The following is a 22,350-nucleotide window of genomic DNA, read 5'->3' on the forward strand; positions in this document are numbered from 1 at the left end:
CTTTAACTCATTTACTGCCTATGACTAGTTTGACGAGTTATATGGCTGTGTCCACTCTGCCTATGACTAGTATGACGAGTTTGAAAAAAAAAAAAAAAAAAATTTGAAAGATTTTTTTTTGAAAAATTATTTTTGGACCCCATCAAATCTAGTAAGCATGATTTCAATCGCGATTTTGCATGTTCAACCCCCATACAACCCCATCTTTCAAACAGGGCGGCCATTTTTGCTTACATAACATGTAAAACATAATGGCTATTATCTCAAGAATGCCTGAACGGATTTCCAATCGGACTTTTTTGTTTGAAAGCTGTGAACAAACTGCACAAACATGGTGCATCATCTGTGCATGGGCGTGCATGATCCGTGCACTATAAATTACATTGAAGTCAATGGAGGCTTCTGGCGGGGAACCCTGATGGGAGCTGTTTCAAAATGGCAGTAATTAACTGATTAATTGCGATTAATTAATTACAGAAAATTAACGCGATTAAAAAAGTTTACGCACTTAGTTTTTGCACCACAGAACCTTAAGTTTCGGGCATACCGATCATAGCGATGCACCAACCAAGAAGAGACAACAAATGCAAAGGGAGAAGTAGCCGATCAGAGCGCTTTGCTTGGCCCAGTGGATGCAAAATTTAGATTTAAAAAACTCACTCGATGATTCACTCATACAACAAAATGTGTTTTACTTGGAAAAAAATGCTTCTCAGGTCAAATATCGATGTGCGATTAAAATGCGATTAATTGCGATTAATTAATCACAAAGCCTGTAATTAATTAGATTAAAATTTGTAATCGCATCCCAGCCCTAGTTATGATGTTTCAGAACTACAGTATAAAGTATATTTAACAGAACTACAGTATAAAGTATATTTAACATAATAATAATAATAATAAAACTTTATTTGTATAGCTCCTTATCAAAGCTTTGATTGATTGATTGAAGACTTTATTAGATGTTTGCATAGGAAAAGGTACAGTTTCATGACGGTACAATTCACTGGTACAAGGTCTACTAAAAGGAGATCCATGAAAAGACTAAGGTTATTTCCACAGGAAACCATTAAAGTATCTCATATAACATTGGATGACAGACGAATAGAACACAGTACTATGCAGTAGATATGTAAAGAAAATAAAATAAAAACAACAAAATAAAAATAAAACGGTAAGTCTAAACAAACAAAGTATATACAAAGAAGGGGCAGGGGGGGGGGGGGGTAGGGCTGGGCTAGGTTTGTTTTTTTACCAGTTGCGAACGGCTGCTGCCTGTAAGTGGTTTTTCAGGGCAATTTTAAAGGATGCTAGTGATCCACACTCCTTTATGGCCTTCGGTAAGGCTTTCCACATTTTGGTGGTATAGCAGAAGAACGAGTTTGACCCTTTGTTGGTTTTGACTCTGGGTTGAAAGTGATCTGTGTTGATCTCTGGTGTTGTAATTATGGACATCCTTAATGTTTATAAAGTATTTTGACAGGTACTAGTATAAAGTATGTTATGTTTCAGAGAGGAGGTTCTGTTCTCCCTGAAAGGACCAGCGAACAGAACCAAACGTTTCCAGATCTACCGTTTCCTGCTGCAGCATTCAGACAACACCCAGCGATTCAACATCTATAGGAAGATCAACGAGACTGTGCTGGGTGGGTGCACACACACACACACACACACACACACACACACACACACACACACACACACACATGCTGCCTTGTATGAGTTTGTCCTGTCCTCAGCTGTGTTCATTTAAAACTATGAGGAAATTATGTTCGCTGACTTCCTTTTTTCTCTGGCAAAATAAAACAAAGCTGTGATGACATGATATATTGACAGTTCAACAAATAGAAACTAGACTAAAATGTTAAGGAGGGTGCTAGTGGAGAAGATTCTTGATTGTTTAAACATGACGTCATGGGACGCTTTATGCTGGATAACAGGCTTGATAAGCCCATAGTTTATTGATACCGGGTACTCAATACATTTCTTATGGAGTTTGTAACCGGCTTGGGTTTTCAAACTCCATTCCTAATCACGAGTGACTCGTCTTCGGAGCGCTGGACGAATTGACGAGTACACTGACTTGCCTTTGTGTCCTCTCTCTCTTAGTCCAGTAATTTTAGGCCAAAATTAGGCTAAACCTAAAACAAATTGCAATAGTAGCAAACTCAACTGATTTTGTATCCTCATTATGTCCTTAGTGAGGGAAAAAAAGTCCCAAGGAATCCCATCAGGGGAAAGTTTTGAAAACGACCTACCTACCTTCACTTACTACACACTATAACGAAAAATATGACTCCCAAAAAATCTGCTTTAAGTGGGATGTGAGGGGTCAAACTAGGGGTTTTTAATTATTCTGAATCCATTGCAAGCATTTGTTTTGCACAAAAAACATTCCTTGGGCTAAAAACGGACCCCAAAAGACAAGAAAATTGATGACTCATCACTAAACCATCGTTTTGAGGGGCCATTTCTTGCCCAGGGAATGTTTTTCGTGCAAAACAAATGCTTGCAATGGATTCAGAATAATTAAAAACCCCTAGTTTGACCCCTCACATCCCACTTAAAGCAGATTGTTTGGGAGTCATATTTTCCGTTATAGTGTAGTAAGTGAAGGTAGGTAGGTCGTTTTCAAAACTTTCCCCTGATGGGATTCCTTGGGACTTTTTTTCCCTCACTAAGGACATAATGAGGATACAGAATCAGTTGAGTTTGCTACTATTGCAATTTGTTTTAGGTTATTTCATATAATGACTGGACTATCTCCTCAGTGTGTTTTGCGGATGAGGAGCTGGCTCTAGACTCAGATGGAGAGGAGCTCCTGTCAGAGACCTTCGGGGTGCTGAGCCTGGAGGAGATGAAGCTGCAGTCCATATTCTCCTCCGTGGACCCCCTGGCTGCAGCCAGAGGAGAGGAGCCCGAGGAGGAGCAGGCCAACATGGCCCAGCAGGCTGTGCAGGCCGTGCAGAACAAACTGCTGACACGGGTAAATAAAACTGTTAACCCATTCAGAACGGGTACACATTATTGTGAATCATTATTTTATGATTCACACTCGGTGCCGCGCTGTGAGCTTGTATATCTGCTATTTTTCACTGGTTAAAGCATTCAATAATTCTAGGCCTATTAATATCCTTCTGTTATTGTTTAGCACATATAAATAACACTTACTGTTAATAACCTGTTATTGTTTAGCACATACAGTATAACACATTCTGTCAATAACCTTTTAGTGTTTAGCACAGGGGTCTTCAACAGGGGGTCCGGGACCCCTAGGGGGTCCTCAGAGTTAGTATAGGGGGTCCTCCAAATCTTTGAGTGATAGAAACTTTTTTTTCCTCCTTTTTTATAAAAAACACTTGAACCCTAGCGTCCATATTCGGAGAACTTTAGCCAAAAATAGCAGATCTACGTCTATTTGGGGACCCCTTAGCTGAGACAGAGATGTCTCAGCCAACATGTGGTCTAAGCAGAGGCGTTCTAAAGTCTGTCTGTATTTCACCACAATGTGCATGTTAATGTCACACTGTCATTGGCTGCTGCTGTGTGCTGTGCTAGTTTTGATTATGAGACATCAGCTTTCCTATATTCAGTTGTTAACAGTTACTCAAGCTCACTGCATGGACAGACATGTCCATGTCTCCCTGTTCTGTGTCCGAGCTAGAGTGCCCTAAAAAGTTTGTTTTGCAAGCCGCCTCCCTCTTTCTGACTAGCAAGATTTCCCCGTTCAACTTCTGACTGCCGTCATTACTAACAAAAAACCAGCTGCATGTTCAATGTGCTCCGTGTTGCTAAATGCTCCCCTATAAATCACATGCAAGAAAGAAAAGTGTGTAAATTTGTTGATCCAAACTATAGAAGACTGTTGGCTGTACAGCAGCTCCGCAAGGAAGCAAGCAGCCAACGTTATTTTGACCGTTGGATTGAGCACACTGTAGAAAAGAAAATTCTTTGGGTGAAAACTACAAAAAGAAGAAAATGACAGGAGGAGCATAAGGAGGGGAGGAGAAACACCATTGGCCACTAATTCTGACCAGTACCGGTATTGAATCGAACACAATAGATGACCACTACTATAACACAATAGATGACCACTACTATAACACAATAGATGACCACTACTATAACACAATAGATGACCACTACTATAACACAATAGATGACCACTACTATAACACAATAGATGACCACTACTATAACACAATAGATGACCACTACTATAACACAATAGATGACCACTGCTATAACACAATAGATGACCACTACTATAACACAATAGATGACCACTACTATAACACAATAGATGACCACTACTATAACACAATAGATGACCACTACTATAACACAATAGATGACCACTACTATAACACAATAGATGACCACTACTATAACACAATAGATGACCACTACTATAACACAATAGATGACCACTACTATAACACAATAGATGACCACTACTATAACACAATAGATGACCACTACTATAACACAATAGATGACCACTACTATAACACAATAGATGACCACTACTATAACACAATAGATGACCACTACTATAACACAATAGATGACCACTGCTATAACACAATAGATGACCACTACTATAACACAATAGATGACCACTACTATAACACAATAGATGACCACTACTATAACACAATAGATGACCACTACTATAACACAATAGATGACCACTACTATAACACAATAGATGACCACTACTATAACACAATAGATGACCACTACTATAACACAATAGATGACCACTACTATAACACAATAGATGACCACTACTATAACACAATAGATGACCACTACTATAACACAATAGATGACCACTACTATAACACAATAGATGACCACTACTATAACACAATAGATGACCACTACTATAACACAATAGATGACCACTACTATAACACAATAGATGACCACTACTATAACACAATAGATGACCACTACTATAACACAATAGATGACCACTACTATAACACAATAGATGACCACTACTATAACACAATAGATGACCACTGCTATAACACAATAGATGACCACTACTATAACACAATAGATGACCACTACTATAACACAATAGATGACCACTACTATAACACAATAGATGACCACTACTATAACACAATAGATGACCACTACTATAACACAATAGATGACCACTACTATAACACAATAGATGACCACTACTATAACACAATAGATGACCACTACTATAACACAATAGATGACCACTACTATAACACAATAGATGACCACTACTATAACACAATAGATGACCACTACTATAACACAATAGATGACCACTACTATAACACAATAGATGACCACTACTATAACACAATAGATGACCACTACTATAACACAATAGATGACCACTGCTATAACACAATAGATGACCACTACTATAACACAATAGATGACCACTACTATAACACAATAGATGACCACTACTATAACACAATAGATGACCACTACTATAACACAATAGATGACCACTACTATAACACAATAGATGACCACTACTATAACACAATAGATGACCACTACTATAACACAATAGATGACCACTACTATAACACAATAGATGACCACTACTATAACACAATAGATGACCACTACTATAACACAATAGATGACCACTACTATAACACAATAGATGACCACTACTATAACACAATAGATGACCACTACTATAACACAATAGATGACCACTACTATAACACAATAGATGACCACTGCTATAACACAATAGATGACCACTACTATAACACAATAGATGACCACTACTATAACACAATAGATGACCACTACTATAACACAATAGATGACCACTACTATAACACAATAGATGACCACTACTATAACACAATAGATGACCACTACTATAACACAATAGATGACCACTACTATAACACAATAGATGACCACTACTATAACACAATAGATGACCACTACTATAACACAATAGATGACCACTACTATAACACAATAGATGACCACTACTATAACACAATAGATGACCACTACTATAACACAATAGATGACCACTACTATAACACAATAGATGACCACTACTATAACACAATAGATGACCACTACTATAACACAATAGATGACCACTACTATAACACAATAGATGACCACTACTATAACACAATAGATGACCACTACTATAACACAATAGATGACCACTGCTATAACACAATAGATGACCACTGCTATAACACAATAGATGACCACTACTATAACACAATAGATGACCACTACTATAACACAATAGATGACCACTACTATAACACAATAGATGACCACTACTATAACACAATAGATGACCACTACTATAACACAATAGATGACCACTACTATAACACAATAGATGACCACTACTATAACACAATAGATGACCACTACTATAACACAATAGATGACCACTACTATAACACAATAGATGACCACTACTATAACACAATAGATGACCACTACTATAACACAATAGATGACCACTACTATAACACAATAGATGACCACTACTATAACACAATAGATGACCACTACTATAACACAATAGATGACCACTACTATAACACAATAGATGACCACTACTATAACACAATAGATGACCACTACTATAACACAATAGATGACCACTACTATAACACAATAGATGACCACTACTATAACACAATAGATGACCACTACTATAACACAATAGATGACCACTACTATAACACAATAGATGACCACTACTATAACACAATAGATGACCACTACTATAACACAATAGATGACCACTACTATAACACAATAGATGACCACTACTATAACACAATAGATGACCACTGCTATAACACAATAGATGACCACTGCTATAACACAATAGATGACCACTACTATAACACAATAGATGACCACTACTATAACACAATAGATGACCACTACTATAACACAATAGATGACCACTACTATAACACAATAGATGACCACTACTATAACACAATAGATGACCACTACTATAACACAATAGATGACCACTACTATAACACAATAGATGACCACTACTATAACACAATAGATGACCACTACTATAACACAATAGATGACCACTACTATAACACAATAGATGACCACTACTATAACACAATAGATGACCACTACTATAACACAATAGATGACCACTACTATAACACAATAGATGACCACAGGGGCTGTGAATGCTGTGCATCATCTATTCACAGAATATCATATAAAAGAACCTTATGTTAACTCACTTACTGCCAATTTAAAATGCCCCTCGAGTGGCACTAGTGCCAGAAGCCTCCATAGACTCCCATGTAATTTATAGTGCACAGATCATGCACGCCCATGCACAGATCATGCCCCATGTTTGTGCAGGCTGTTCACAGCTTTCAAACAAAAAAAAAAGATTGGAAATCCGTTCAGGCATTCATGATTTATCAGCCATAATGTTTTCTTCAGATGTAAACAAAAATGGCTGCCATGTTTGAAAGATGGGGTTGTATGGGGGGTGGAACATGCAAAATCGCGATTGAAATCATGTTTACTAGATTTAATTGGGTCCAAAAAAAAAAAATTTTTTTTTTTTTTTTTTTTTTCTAAGTAAAAGTCGCCCAAAGTCGCTTGGCAGGGAACTCCATAGTGAGAAAGTTGCTCTAAAAGTCGCCTGGCACTGTATGAGTTAACAACCCTTCTTGTGCCTATCCCGGACAAGTTCGGGATTTTTTCAATCCAATACAATGTTTTTTTTTGCTATTTTACTTATCCTGAGCTGCTTGTAGAGATGTGGGTGGTCCTGGCTCGTCCTACGCTTCCCAACGACCGAGTCTAGATGGTCCGATGATTTATTCCATTGAAAATGGTTTAGAATAAAGTTTAGAGCCCCCCCAAAAAAACTCAATCTATACTGTCGGCGGCACGACGTATTCCGGGGTGCCTATCCCGATCTAGTCCGGGATTTTTTTATGAAATTAATTAATTAATCAGAGGCCTCAACGAAGCCCCGGTCTAAATGTCCATCATTGCCCCGGGCCGCGATTCTGTTTACATCGGCCCGTAATCAGGTAACGCCGCCGCACCGCACCGCCGACTCCAATACAAACTCACATCTTTAGTCTTTTGTGTGTGTGTGTGTGTGTGTGTGTGTGTGTGTGTGTGTGTGTGTGTGTGTGTGTGTGTGTGTGTGTGTGTGTGTGTGTGTGTGTGTGTGTGTGTGTGTGTGTGTGTGGGGTCAACAGCTGCAGAAGAAGGCCTTCACAGAGAACATCATGCCGGTCATCATTGAACTGAAGAACCTGATGGAACAGAAACGCTCACCTGTCCTCCGAGACCTCATGAAGTACTTACAGGTAAACGTCCTCTACAAGAGACCTGATGAAGTACTTACAGGTAAACGTTCTCTACAAGAGACTGATGAATTACTGACAGGTAAATGTCCTCTACAAGAGACTGATGAATTACTGACAGGTAAATGTCCTCTACAAGAGACTGATGAATTACTGACAGGTAAATGTCCTCTACAAGAGACTGATGAATTACTGACAGGTAAATGTCCTCTACAAGAGACTGATGAATTACTGACAGGTAAACGTCCTCTACAAGAGACTGATGAATTACTGACAGGTAAATGTCCTCTACAAGAGACAGGTAAATGTCCTCTACAAGAGCCATGATGTCCTATCTGCAGGTACACTAATACTTTTTGATTTTATTTGGACACTTGAAAAAATATTTAGTATCATTTTAAACTTGAAGTTCAAAGTTATTTTCAGTCAGTTCTAACCAGAATGGCTATTATCTCAACGTTTTCCTCGCAACATAATCACTAAAATATCGTCACTGTCGGGCAGAAACCTTGTATTTCCAAGTTTCAAATGTGTACTATGTCTTTTGGTAAAGCAAGGCCCTGCTTCATCATACAAGACCGTCGCACAAAACTAGTGAAAACAGCCGATCTACAAGCACACAACGCCTCGCGATGCGTTGTGCTTGTAGATCTGCTGTTTTAACTAGTTTTGTACATTTTATAGATGATAAATACAAAATGAACGGTTTTGGACATACAAGGTTTCCACCCGACAACGACGATATGCTATAAATACAAGGTGCTGGGAGTGAAAATTATAATGTAGGGGTGCCTCGGGTTAAAACAATTTTTATGGGGTGCCCTGAGAGAAAGTTTGGGAACCCCTGCACTAGACTGACCATGGTTCTCCTCTCCTCTCCAGGTGAACATGAAGGATCTGAAGGATGAGATGAAGCAGTTCTTCTCCACAGACGAGCAGCTTCTGGCCGAGTTGGAATACAACCTGAAGATCACCGAGAAGGAGAACCAGGCTCCTCCACCAGACCAGCTGGCCCCCGCCACCCCGGTGAGTCTATTACACCTAAGCCCCTTTTCGACTGCAGTTTTAGCACCACACTACACCACACCACATAAAAATATCTACAGAAATATCTACATTTATCTACATTATCTACATTATCTACATTTTACATACACAAAAGTACCCCTATCGGTAAGAAACAAATTGACCCTTTTTAACTGTGATTATAATACAATATAAATTTGTATTACAAATAATAATGCACTATAATGGATTATAACTGTGATTATAATACATTATAATTATATTATAAAGTATTAATGTATTACTATGATAATTATAATACACTATAATAGATTATAATAGTGGTTATAACACAATAGAATTTATTATCATGTATTACAACTATATCATGGTAGACTAAATGAAAAGTCAGTGAGTCAGGGACCGCGCTTCACCGCAACCGCGTTGATGTCATGCTTCATATTCAAATGTATCTCATCTTAAACCATAAAGGTACAAGCGTCCGGCGTTTTATTTATGATAACGGGTCGAGAGTTTCGCGACACGGATTGGAGTGGAATTGATGATCTTGTAAAGCTTGTGTGTTACATATACTGTATAGATCCTACTTCTATACTATAGCATGTAATCATAACCCATCTTAGCCTTGTCTGTTGTACTGGTCGAGACTCGAGTCACACCAGCCTTCATTAATATTGGAATGAGTCTCGGTACATATTAATGGTAGCGTAGGTGTTAACGACATGCGTGTGAAGTCATTAACATAGCGTGCATATCCCATCAAATAATCACTAAATGCCTGAATCCCGAGGCTAAACAATTCACAAAACAACACTGCTTGTAACGAACAAAGGATGGACAGTATAAATGTGGTTGTTGTTGAACATAGATAGGATAGGCTTGAACAGTTATTTTCGGAGTTTTCCTAGTAAATGAACTTGTTTTTCGTCGCAAGTTTCATCAGCATGTTTATGCTATGTTCAGTCGTAAGACAGTGAAGCGTGTCAAAAATAGCAGATCTACAAGCTCACAACGCGTCTATCCGCGACGCATTGTGCATTGTAGGTCTGTTCTCTCTCTGCTGCTTGAGTTCTGCATCCACCAGTGAAAACCTCTCACAGCCAATCGATGGCTGTTATTTCACAAACCCCGCATTTTGTCCCGCCTACAAAGGTTAACCCGTTAATTGCTGGTTGTTTTTAAGGCTCGCAAATGAGCGTTTTAATGATTTATTAGATTACAAAAATATAATATTTCACCCGTCGAATAGCCGAATATTCGAATACTTTGAGGTCGAATAATTCGAATTCTAAAAATCACTATTCGTGAATGCCCTACTAGACACCTAGAATACATTACAATACAACCTGAAGATCACTGAGAAGGAGAACCAGGCTCCTCCACCAGACCACCTGGTCCCCGCCACCGCCATTGTGGATGGTTGCGTGCAACTAAAGGAGTTGCCTTTATTGTGAATCATTGGTGTGGTTTGGACTCAAGAAGTACCAAGAGATTTCCACCCTGTACTGATGAGACTACTCTGTGCTCTCCTCTCCAGACTCCCAGCATGCACCTCACCCCTCAGCCCTTCAGATCCGGACCCTCAGTCTTCACTGCGCCTCAGCCCTTCAGATCTGGACCGGCTGAACCCAACCGGTACTGGAAATATTTAAATTCTCCATACTGTATGTACTGTACCAAACCTGTCTTACCCTAGTTAATGAAACCTCTCTTATCCTAGTTAATGATAAACCTCTCATATCCTAGTTAATGATAAACCTCTCATATCCTAGTTAATGAAACCTCTCATATCCTAGTTAATGATAAACCTCTCATATCCTAGTTAATGAAACCTCTCCTAGTTAACTCATTCGTAGTTTACGGCCGTAGAGCCTGAAGATTTTTCTATGTCTTTCACTGCTGGCTTCTCCTACCTGTTAACTGGGGCACTCATCCAGTTCCCATCGTGCGTGATCGGACACTGCTATGCATCGTGTGTTCGCGTATTCCATCAGCTTCTCAAATCATTTTACATTTTTACAATTGATCAATAAGTTCTCTGTCTGTAAGCCGCGGAGTTTAGACAGAAAGCTAACGGGCCAAAATAGACGACGGACCATCCGCTTCCGGTTCACGGCCTCAATGTTAACTGGTCCGCTCAATAATGTGTCCGTGTAGAAACCGATCACGGAGCATTAGTTCCGGCCTATTTTAGTTCCACTTCGATAAAAACGTTGTTTTAATTAAAGCTTATTAAATCTCCGGGTTCTACGGGCATGGCAGAGAAGGGGTACAAAGGGGTATTTTTTTGGCAGAGGTTGAGTTAATGATACCTGTCATATCCTAGTTAATGAAACCTCTCCTAGTTAATGATACCTGTCATATCCTAGTTAATGAAACCTCTTATCCTAGATAATGAAACCTGTCATGTCCTAGTTAATGATACACCTCTCATATCCTAGTTAATGATAAACCTCTCATATCCTAGTTAATGATAAACCTCTCATATCCTAGTTAATGATAAACCTCTCATTTCCTAGTTAATGATAAACCTCTCATATCCTAGTTAATGATAAACCTCTCATATCCTAGTTAATGAAACCTCTCATATCCTAGTTAATGATAAACCTCTCATATCCTAGTTAATGATAAACCTCTCATTTCCTAGTTAATGATAAATAAACCTCTCATATCCTAGTTAATGATAAACCTCTCATATCCTGGTTAATGAGCACATGATATTCAGACCTTTTTATGCCTAGGACAGTAGACTGACAGGTCTTTATTGACAGGACAGTAGACTGACAGGAAATGGAGACAGACGGGGAGTGACACGCAGCAAAGGTAGTCGGGATTGGGACTTGAACCCGACTGTACCCCTAAAAACCCACCCCAGAAACTGTGTGTGTGTGTGTGTGTGTGTGTGTGTGTGTGTGTGTGTGTGTGTGTGTGTGTGTGTGTGTGTGTGTGTGTGTGTGTGTGTGTGTGTGTGTGTGTGTGTGTGTGTGTGTGTGTGTGTGTGTGTGTGTGTGTGTGTGTGTGTGTGTGTGTGTGTGTGTGTGTAGGAGGTTGTCTCTCCCAGTGTCTCTCACAGAAGCAGCAAAACGTCAGGCAGCCGTCAGTGAATCCATCAGGAGCAGCCTGAGCTGCAGTGTAAACACAGGTACTGTTATACCGTACTGTTATACTGTACTGTTATACTGTACTGTTATACTGTACATACATACTGCCTGCAGGGAACCAGAGCCCCTGGTTGTCCCAGGTTCCATTCCATAGCTGAATGGTTAGGGAGCCCGCCTGGGGAACCAGAGCCCCTGGTTGTCCCAGGTTCCATTCCATAGCTGAATGGTTAGGGAGCCCGCCTGAGGAACCAGAGCTCCTGGTTGTCCCAGGTTCCATTCCATAGCTGAATGGTTAGGGAGCCCGCCTGGGGAACCAGAGTCCCTGGTTGTCCCAGGTTCCATTCCATAGCTGAATGGTTAGGGAGCCCACCTGGGGAACCAGAGCCCCTGGTTGTCCCAGGTTCCATTCCAGGCCAGGGTAGCAATGTGGATGTGTGTCCCTGAGCAAGACTCTTAGCCCCTAATTGCTCACGCGCTCCTTGTGGGCAGCCAATCAGCTGTGTTGGGCTGAAAATACTGAATTTCCCCCTCTGGAGGAAGTAGGGTGTAATGAAAACCACACACATTTTATTATTATTTCAAAAGATGTTCAAATATCCAAGTCTTTAACTCATACAGTGCCAGGCGACTTTTAGAGCAACTTTCTCACTATGGAGTTCCCTGCCAAGCGACTTTGGGCGACTTTTACTTAGAATTTTTTTTTTTTTTTTTTTTTTTTTGGACCCAATTAAATCTAGTAAACATGATTTCAATCGCGATTTTGCATGTTCCACCCCCCATACAACCCCATCTTTCAAACATGGCAGCCATTTTTGTTTACATCTGAAGAAAACATTATGGCTGATAAATCATGAATGCCTGAACGGATTTCCAATCTTTTTTTTTTGTTTGAAAGCTGTGAACAGCCTGCACAAACATGGTGCATGATCTGTGCATGGGCGTGCATGATCTGTGCACTATAAATTACATGGGAGTCTATGGAGGCTTCTGGCACTAGTGCCACTCGAGGGGCATTTTAAATTGGCAGTAAGTGAGTTAATGTGATTTAAAATGTAACAGGAGGAAATGGCTTCATTGGAACACAGATTAATTTGCTTTTTGGTTTCCCCAACGGGCAGTGAGCAATTATGTAATGTATCTGTTGTGTAATTTGTCTTATGTCTTGTGCAATTTAGTGGCTTTTCATCTAGTGATAGTTTATGGTGTATGTAATTACGTGAAGTGCATGCTTAAAATTGTGTTAGGTTTTGTTTTGGAGTATAAGATGAAAGATTTTCCATTTTCCTTCCAGCAACGGCCAAAGGAGCAGCATACAGACTCATCAGCACGCCTGCTGCAGGTACATGTATCAAACTATATTATGAAGACTTGAAGAGGGGTCGTTTCACCAGAACTCCCTCCTCTGGTCAAGATGTGCTGTTAGGATTTGGCTGCACAAGATAGAAATGGATCAACTTTTCCCACTTTTCTTTCGTCCTTGCACATCCTTGTCACGGCAAACACACAGAGTTGTTTCTAGTTCTGTTTGTGTTTACTGTCCAGACTAGAGCAGTAGTAGGTATTAACTCTTTCAAAGCCACAGAGGTAGATTGACGATAATTATTAATTAGGCAACCAAGCCACAGACGAAGGTTGACGAGAATAGGCTATTTTTGTTATAAAACAACTCAAAATACATTATTTTTGTTGATTTAACAAACAAGGGTTCCGTACGAAACCTAAACGCTTGTCTCCAGTGGCAGATCATGTGACAACGAAAACGCGGAAGTGCATGGTCCATTCTGGGTCTGCCTTGTTGTGATGCTGGTTAGAATGCATTATACATAAAAACACACTTTCCTCCTCACCCGTAAGTCGGATTTTCATTCCGAAAAAAGACATGCACGGAGCGCCCGACGCAAAAGTAGCTATTTGCTCATTTTGTTAGAATGGTTGTATGAGTGTAACTATGGTGGAATTTAGCGTCACCCAGGGTACTGAAAAGAATGGACGGATAGATGTGTAAACAGTGTTTTCTAGGGATGGTCCGATCAGGTTTTTTGGAACCGATCACCGAGCACCGATCACAAAAGTTTGATCACCCGATACCGATCAATCACCGATCCGATTAAGTTATCATTTATATTTTCTAAATGTTAATGTTTTAACTTTCATTTATTCATTCACTCATGAATTCATTTATATATTTGACTTATAGTTATTTACCAGCATTACTATGCATTTATTATCATAGCAGTAACTAATTATTCCTTCAGCACTGTGGAAATCAACACCCCAAAATGGCCTCAAGTGGGCATACTGAACGGCTGGTTGATTGGATGCACCGATCCGATCGGTGAATTTACCTTTTGATCTAAACCACCGATTATCGCCGATCACACTTTGATCAGCCCGATCCGATCCATTGCCGATTGATCGGTAACATCTCGAGTGTTTTCTTGTGGTCGTAATAAAAACACTGAAATGGGCTGGCAGTAAAACTGTTAACCCTTGAAACCCACCCTGCTGTGTGTTTCAGCTGGGAGTTCTGACGTGACGTTTGGGGAAGACCTCAGCGCCATCTTGAGAGACTTGAGTAAGATTCTTCTCATAACTCACTGTTCACTTTATGTTCAATGGCCTGAATGTTCACTGTTCACTTTATGTTCAATGGCCTGAATGTTCACTGTTCACTTTATGTTCAATGGCCTGAATATTCACTGTTCACTTTATGTTCAATGGCCTGAATATTCACTGTTCACTTTATGTTCAATGGCCTGAATGTTCACTGTTCACTTTATGTTCAATGGCCTGAATGTTCACTGTTCACTTTATGTTCAATGGCCTGAATATTCACTGTTCACTTTATGTTCAATGGCCTGAATGTTCACTGTTCACTTTATGTTCAATGGCCTGAATGTTCACTGTTCACTTTATGTTCAATGGCCTGAATGTTCACTGTTCACTTTATGTTCAATGGCCTGAATATTCACTGTTCACTTTATGTTCAATGGCCTGAATGTTCACTGTTCACTTTATGTTCAATGGCCTGACTATTCATATAATGCAGTGGTTCTCAACCTGAGGGTCGGGACCCCCAGGGGGGTCCCCAAATTATTTTGGGGGGGGTCCCCAGATGATTTACTTAATGTGCAACATTGTTTTCTCTCTCAACAGTAAACAAACCAACATGAAGTTTAAGTGTATAGAGCGTGTCTGAACATTTCTAAAGTGACAATTTGAGGACTTTTTAATACCTCTAAAATGACAAATTAAACACTGGCCAAATTGGCAAATATTAGAGGCTGAAATTGTGAAAATAGCAGATCTACATACAACCCCTCGCAGCGCGAACATTTGTAACTCAAATATTTGCTTCAGGAGATTCCCTGGAACAACATATTTTAAGATGGGGCCTGGGGGTCCGCGGCCCCCCCTGTGGGGGTCCACGGCCAAATACATGCCATTTTGGGGGTCCTTGACATGTTAAAAGTTTGAGAACCGCTGATTAAAGGGGCACTCCACCATTTTTCAACCTATGTTCATATAATTGATCCTCACTCAAAAATAGCTTTTCTTTTTTTTTTTTCTTTTTTTTTTCAGAGGAGGGCCGTGGGCAGGTCAGAAACCCATTTTTCAAAAATATTGATAAAAATTTTTTTTTGGAAAATGATGATGTCACAAGACTATGGATTCTGAACTTCCCACAGCTCTCCTAGGAGACTTGGACTAAGTAGAAAAAAATTGTGACATTTTATCATGACCATTAGTGAGGACCTATTATATGAAGACAGGTTGAAAAGTGGTGAACTACTCCTTTAAGAAAAAGGATTTAGAAGAAACTTATAGAATCGTGTCAAAAAATATTCAAAGACTTGCACAAATGTTTCAAGATTTTTCAAAAATAGCAGGTCTACAAGATCGCAGCGTGCGCTGTGAGCTTGTAGATCTGCTATTTTTGTAATAGTTAAAGGATAAAATAATTTAAAGTTAAAGTGGTTCAATTCTAAAGTGACACAGATTTGCGTTCAGGCCTGAATGGGTTTTAACAAGCAGACGTTATAAAACTCTTCTCCTTCTAAACAGGCTCAGCAGAGATTGAGGGAGGTCCATCCATAAACCTGGGCCAAGACCAGCCGTAAGTATTCTGTTCTGTTACTGACCTCAGACCAGCAGTAGATAGATAGATAGATACCTTTACAAACCTTTAGTATCACTTTGTTCTGTCACTGACCTCAGACCAGCAGTAGATAGATAGATACCTTTACAAACCTTTAGTATCACTTTGTTCTGTTACTGACCTCAGACCAGCAGTAAGGAGATAGATAGATACCTTTACAAACCTTTAGTAGCACTTAATGTTCTGTTACTGACCTCAGACCAGCAGTAAGTAGATAGATAGATACCTTTACAAACCTTTAGTAGCACTTAATGTTCTGTTACTGACCTCAGACCAGCAGTAAGTAGATAGATAGATACCTTTACAAACCTTTAGTAGCACTTAATGTTCTGTTACTGACCTCAGACCAGCTGTAAGTGGTAGATAGATACCTTTACAAACCTTTAGTAGCACTTAATGTTCTGTTACTGACCTCAGACCAGCAGTAAGGAGATAGATAGATACCTTTACAAACCTTTAGTAGCACTTAATGTTCTGTTACTGACCTCAGACCAGCAGTAAGTAGATAGATAGATACCTTTACAAACCTTTAGTATCACTTTGTTCTGTTACTGACCTCAGACCAGCAGTAAGTAGATAGATAGATACCTTTACAAACCTTTAGTAGCACTTAATGTTCTGTTACTGACCTCAGACCAGCAGTAAGGAGATAGATAGATACCTTTACAAACCTTTAGTAGCACTTAATGTTCTGTTACTGACCTCAGACCAGCAGTAAGTAGATAGATAGATACCTTTACAAACCTTTAGTATCACTTTGTTCTGTTACTGACCTCAGACCAGCAGTACGTAGATAGATAGATACCTTTACAAACCTTTAGTAGCACTTAATGTTCTGTTACTGACCTCAGACCAGCAGTAAGTAGATAGATAGATACCTTTACAAACCTTTAGTATCACTTTGTTCTGTTACTGACCTCAGACCAGCAGTACGTAGATAGATAGATACCTTTACAAACCTTTAGTAGCACTTAATGTTCTGTTACTGACCTCAGACCAGCTGTAAGTGGTAGATAGATACCTTTACAAACCTTTAGTAGCACTTAATGTTCTGTTACTGACCTCAGACCAGCAGTAAGTAGATATGCCTGTCTCAATTATTACACAATCGTCTAATCACAATGTGAATCACAACCATGTTGAATATTTTTCATATATTTTCAAACATTTTCAAAAGTAGTGGAAATATTAGATCTACAGTTCAAGCTCACAACGTGTCGCATCCGCGTTGTGAGCTTGTAGAGCTCGGCTATTTCCACTATCAATGTTAGTTTCCAATATCAATGTTAAAGTTGTCAAAATATGTCAGTCATTTCTTATATATCGTATATTTGGGTTATGCGTCATATCTGTCATGTGCAACTTCAAAGCCCGTAGCTGCCGCCGATTGGTTAAAACCGGGCGCGGGTCTGTCTGATTGGTTAAAACCGGGCGTGGGTCGGTGCCAGCTCGAATATATCTGAGTGATTCCAGATGGGAACAATATTAATAAAACATCATATTGTGTTAAATAGTTTAGTAGTTTGACATCATATTGTGTTAATAGTTTAGTAGTTTGACATCATATTGTGTTAATAGTTTAGTAGTTTGACATCATATTGTGTTAATAGTTTAGTAGTTTGACATCATATTGTGTTAATAGTTTAGTAGTTTGACATCATATTGTGTTAATAGTTTAGTAGTTTGACATCATATTGTGTTAAATAGTTTAGTAGTTTGACATCATATTGTGTTAATAGTTTAGTAGTTTGACATCATATTGTGTTAATAGTTTAGTAGTTTGACATCATATTGTGTTAATAGTTTAGTAGTTTGACATCATATTGTGTTAATAGTTTAGTAGTTTGACATCATATTGTGTTAATAGTTTAGTAGTTTGACATCATATTGTGTTAATAGTTTAGTAGTTTGACATCATATTGTGTTAATAGTTTAGTAGTTTGACATCATATTGTGTTAATAGTTTAGTAGTTTGACATCATATTGTGTTAATAGTTTAGTAGTTTGACATCATATTGTGTTAATAGTTTAGTAGTTTGACATCATATTGTGTTAATAGTTTAGTAGTTTGACATCATATTGTGTTAATAGTTTAGTAGTTTGACATCATATTGTGTTAATAGTTTAGTAGTTTGACATCATATTGTGTTAATAGTTTAGTAGTTTGACATCATATTGTGTTAATAGTTTAGTAGTTTGACATCATATTGTGTTCATAGTTTAGTAGTTTGACATCATATTGTGTTAATAGTTTAGTAGTTTGACATCATATTGTGTTAATAGTTTAGTAGTTTGACATCATATTGTGTTAATAGTTTAGTAGTTTGACATCATATTGTGTTAATAGTTTAGTAGTTTGACATCATATTGTGTTAATAGTTTAGTAAGTTTGACATCATATTGTGTTAATAGTTTAGTAGTTTGACATCATATTGTGTTAATAGTTTAGTTAGTAGTTTGACATCATATTGTGTTCATAGTTTAGTAGTTTGACATCATATTGTGTTAATAGTTTAGTAGTTTGACATCATATTGTGTTAATAGTTTAGTAGTTTGACATCATATTGTGTTAATAGTTTAGTAGTTTGACATCATATTGTGTTAATAGTTTAGTAGTTTGACATCATATTGTGTTCATAGTTTAGTAGTTTGACATCATATTGTGTTAATAGTTTAGTAGTTTGACATCATATTGTGTTCATAGTTTAGTAGTTTGACATCATATTGTGTTCATAGTTTAGTAGTTTGACATCATATTGTGTTAAAGGGCCAGGTCACCTCTGGGACAACCAGATCTTATTTTATTGTTGTGTGGGACAAGATCAACACAATCCTGAGTTCTTTTTTGTGTTCAATCTGTGTTTTTAGATATTTTAGTATTTCAGCTGATTTCAGCATGCTACAACTGGTCATATGATGCAAAATGCATCATATGACCAGTTGTAGCATGCTGAAATACTAACATATCTAAAAACACAGATTGAACACAAAAAATAATTCAGGATTGTGTTGATCGTGTCCCACACAACAATAAAATAAGATCTGGTTGTCCCAGAGGTGACCTGGTCCATTAATAGTTTAGTAGTTTGACATATTGTGTTAATAGTTTAGTAGTTTGACATCATATTGTGTTAATAGTTTAGTAGTTTGACATCATATTGTGTTAATAGTTTAGTAGTTTGACATCATATTGTGTTAATAGTTTAGTAATTTGACATCATATTGTGTTAATAGTTTAGTAGTTTGACATCATATTGTGTTAATAGTTTAGTAGTCTGACATCATATTGTGTTAATAGTTTAGTAGTTTGACATCATATTGTGTTAATAGTTTAGTAGTTTGACATCATATTGTGTTCATAGTTTAGTAGTTTGACATCATATTGTGTTAATAGTTTAGTAGTTTGACATCATATTGTGTTAATAGTTTAGTAGTTTGACATCATATTGTGTTCATAGTTTAGTAGTTTGACATCATATTGTGTTAATAGTTTAGTAGTTTGACATCATATTGTGTTCATAGTTTAGTAGTTTGACATCATATTGTGTTAATATTTTAGAAGCCATTCCAGTAACGATGGATCCTTGTTTTCCAGAGCTCCAGGGCAGAGGCAGTGGAACGTCCAGTCTCCTCTCAGACCCGACAAGAAGAACAAACGGAGGAACACCAAACATTAGATAGATTTATACAGTACCTGGTACCAACATTAGATAGATTTATACCTAGCATAGCGGGGGCCACCGCTCTGCCAAAACAACCCATCTTTACTTTAGGCCCAAGTTCAAAACGTGAGGCTGTTTTTTTTTTTGTCAAAGATATTTAGCGCAGAGTGTGAATAAGGTTGCCTAGTATATTTATTATAGACCCAACTATACGTATACAGTGCATGGGTTAACTGGTTAATGAAAGCCCAGTACTGGTTAAGTTACTAAACCAGTAACCACACATGGGTTGTTGTTCAATATATGGGGCTTGGCTACTGTTTGTAAACGCTTGCTATTTCATACTGATGTTGATGTTATGATGTTATGGACAAGATTGTCTTTGTTCTTTGTTTGTTGTTCCCTCCTGTTACTGTACATTCTTTTATAATTAATAAAAATGTATGCATGCATGACATATAAATGGAGTCCAATGGGGGGGGACATCTCTCAGCTAAGTGGTCCTTGGCCTGAAAAAAAACGTTACATTTAAAATGAACTTTACTTGTAAATTACACTGAAGATGTTGCAGTGCACATCCATAGGTAGCATATCAGAAACCTTAACTCCAAATGGGATACTTTTTTTTTCTTTCCCATAAATTAATTCCTTATCGATTTTGTTAAAAGAAAAAAAAAAGAAAACCTTGCAAAAAGGACAGTGTGAAATAAAATAAACTTTAAAGTGTCAGCAGGTAACATTAAAACTAAACTTCTGTGCTGTCATAAATTAACCCTGCAGTGGGCACTAGGGGGCGCCCCATCCATTATCTATGGCCTACCAGCAATTTGTGTTCATTAAAATCATGTTGATTGTGATAACATTTAAGTTCGTTTTGCTTAAGTTAATAAAGCATTTAATGAACACAAACATAGCTTAACGTTAAGTGTATGGTTACCTAACTACATTCATAAATTAGGGTATAAAATGTTTACAATGGATATGTTTTATAGATAGCCTAATCATTATATTATTGTCCAAAATATAAGTTCGTAATTACCGGCATTACTACTCCTACCTTTTTTTATAGGGCCTTGAAATGTCCTACAAGAAATATATCATAGATCAACTCAAGGCAAAACAAAATACCCCATGTCTAAAAACCAAGAAATATATCAACTCAATTCAAAGGAGCTTTATTGGCATGAGAAAACGTTAGAGATAGAGAAAATACGTTTACATTGCCAAAGCAAGTGTCACAAATACAATAAAAACAGTTGAACATGGGGAACACAATATACATTGAGAGGGGGTACAGCATTGTGTAAACAGCTATGTCGCATTGTGTCATTTTATATATATATAGGCTATACAGGGTATAAAGCTTTTGGAACAAATAACGGCATTATTGTTTCTCAAAATGCATATGTTAAGGTAGCAGCTCTGTTTCATACTGTATGTGCAGTAGGTCTAGATGTCAATCCATGCTTTATAGTCCTTAGGGTGGTTGTGTTTCTAGCCTAACAGTTCACAGGTAAAATAGCATGCAAGGACAATGCACAGTCAATCAGTAGTAACAACGAAGTGTCATTAGTACAAGCCCTTCATGACACAATGGTGCTTACCAGACTTCCTGCACCAGAGCCTTCTATCTTCACGGGCGACCCGTTGAAGTTTCTAGAGTGGAGCATGAGCTTCAAAGCATTGATTGAGCGCCGCTGCACAAATATGGCAGACAGGCTCTTTTACTTGTCAAAATATATCAGTGGAGAAGCACGATCCGTGTTGGAAGGAAGCTTCTTCAGAAAGGATGAGGAAGCCTACGACCAGGCCTGGGAGGCATTGAATGAGCACTATGGCCACCCATTCATAATCCAGCATGCCTTCAGTGACAAACTGAAAAACTGGCCAAAGATTGGTTCACGAGAGTCGATTAAATTGAGAGAGTTTGGTGATTTTCTTAAAGCTTGCAGCAATGCCATGCCACATGTAAAGGGGCTTAAAGTGTTAAACGACTGTGATAAGAATCAAGAGATGCTCCAAAAACG

The 22,350-nt window shown here is 38.2% G+C and overlaps 1 protein-coding gene across 1 annotated transcript in view; it reads left to right on the top strand.

Moving 5' to 3' along the window:
* The window catches only part of ncapd3 (non-SMC condensin II complex, subunit D3), a gene marked incomplete at both ends in the record, with an annotated part of 78,785 nt that overhangs the window by 51,789 nt on the left and 4,646 nt on the right, over positions 1–22,350 (top strand). The window contains 8 exons of the mRNA XM_080754406.1: positions 1,513–1,646; positions 2,772–2,986; positions 8,268–8,378; positions 9,258–9,401; positions 10,939–11,036; positions 12,446–12,543; positions 15,021–15,077; positions 16,568–16,619. Of these exons, the coding sequence (XP_080610532.1) occupies positions 1,513–1,646; positions 2,772–2,986; positions 8,268–8,378; positions 9,258–9,401; positions 10,939–11,036; positions 12,446–12,543; positions 15,021–15,077; positions 16,568–16,619 (909 nt within the window). The remainder of the gene's footprint in view (positions 1–1,512; positions 1,647–2,771; positions 2,987–8,267; positions 8,379–9,257; positions 9,402–10,938; positions 11,037–12,445; positions 12,544–15,020; positions 15,078–16,567; positions 16,620–22,350) is intronic.

Source organism: Nannobrachium achirus (genome assembly GCF_963921795.1).
Source record: "Nannobrachium achirus genome assembly, chromosome: 23".
Lineage (NCBI taxonomy): Eukaryota > Metazoa > Chordata > Actinopteri > Myctophiformes > Myctophidae > Nannobrachium > Nannobrachium achirus.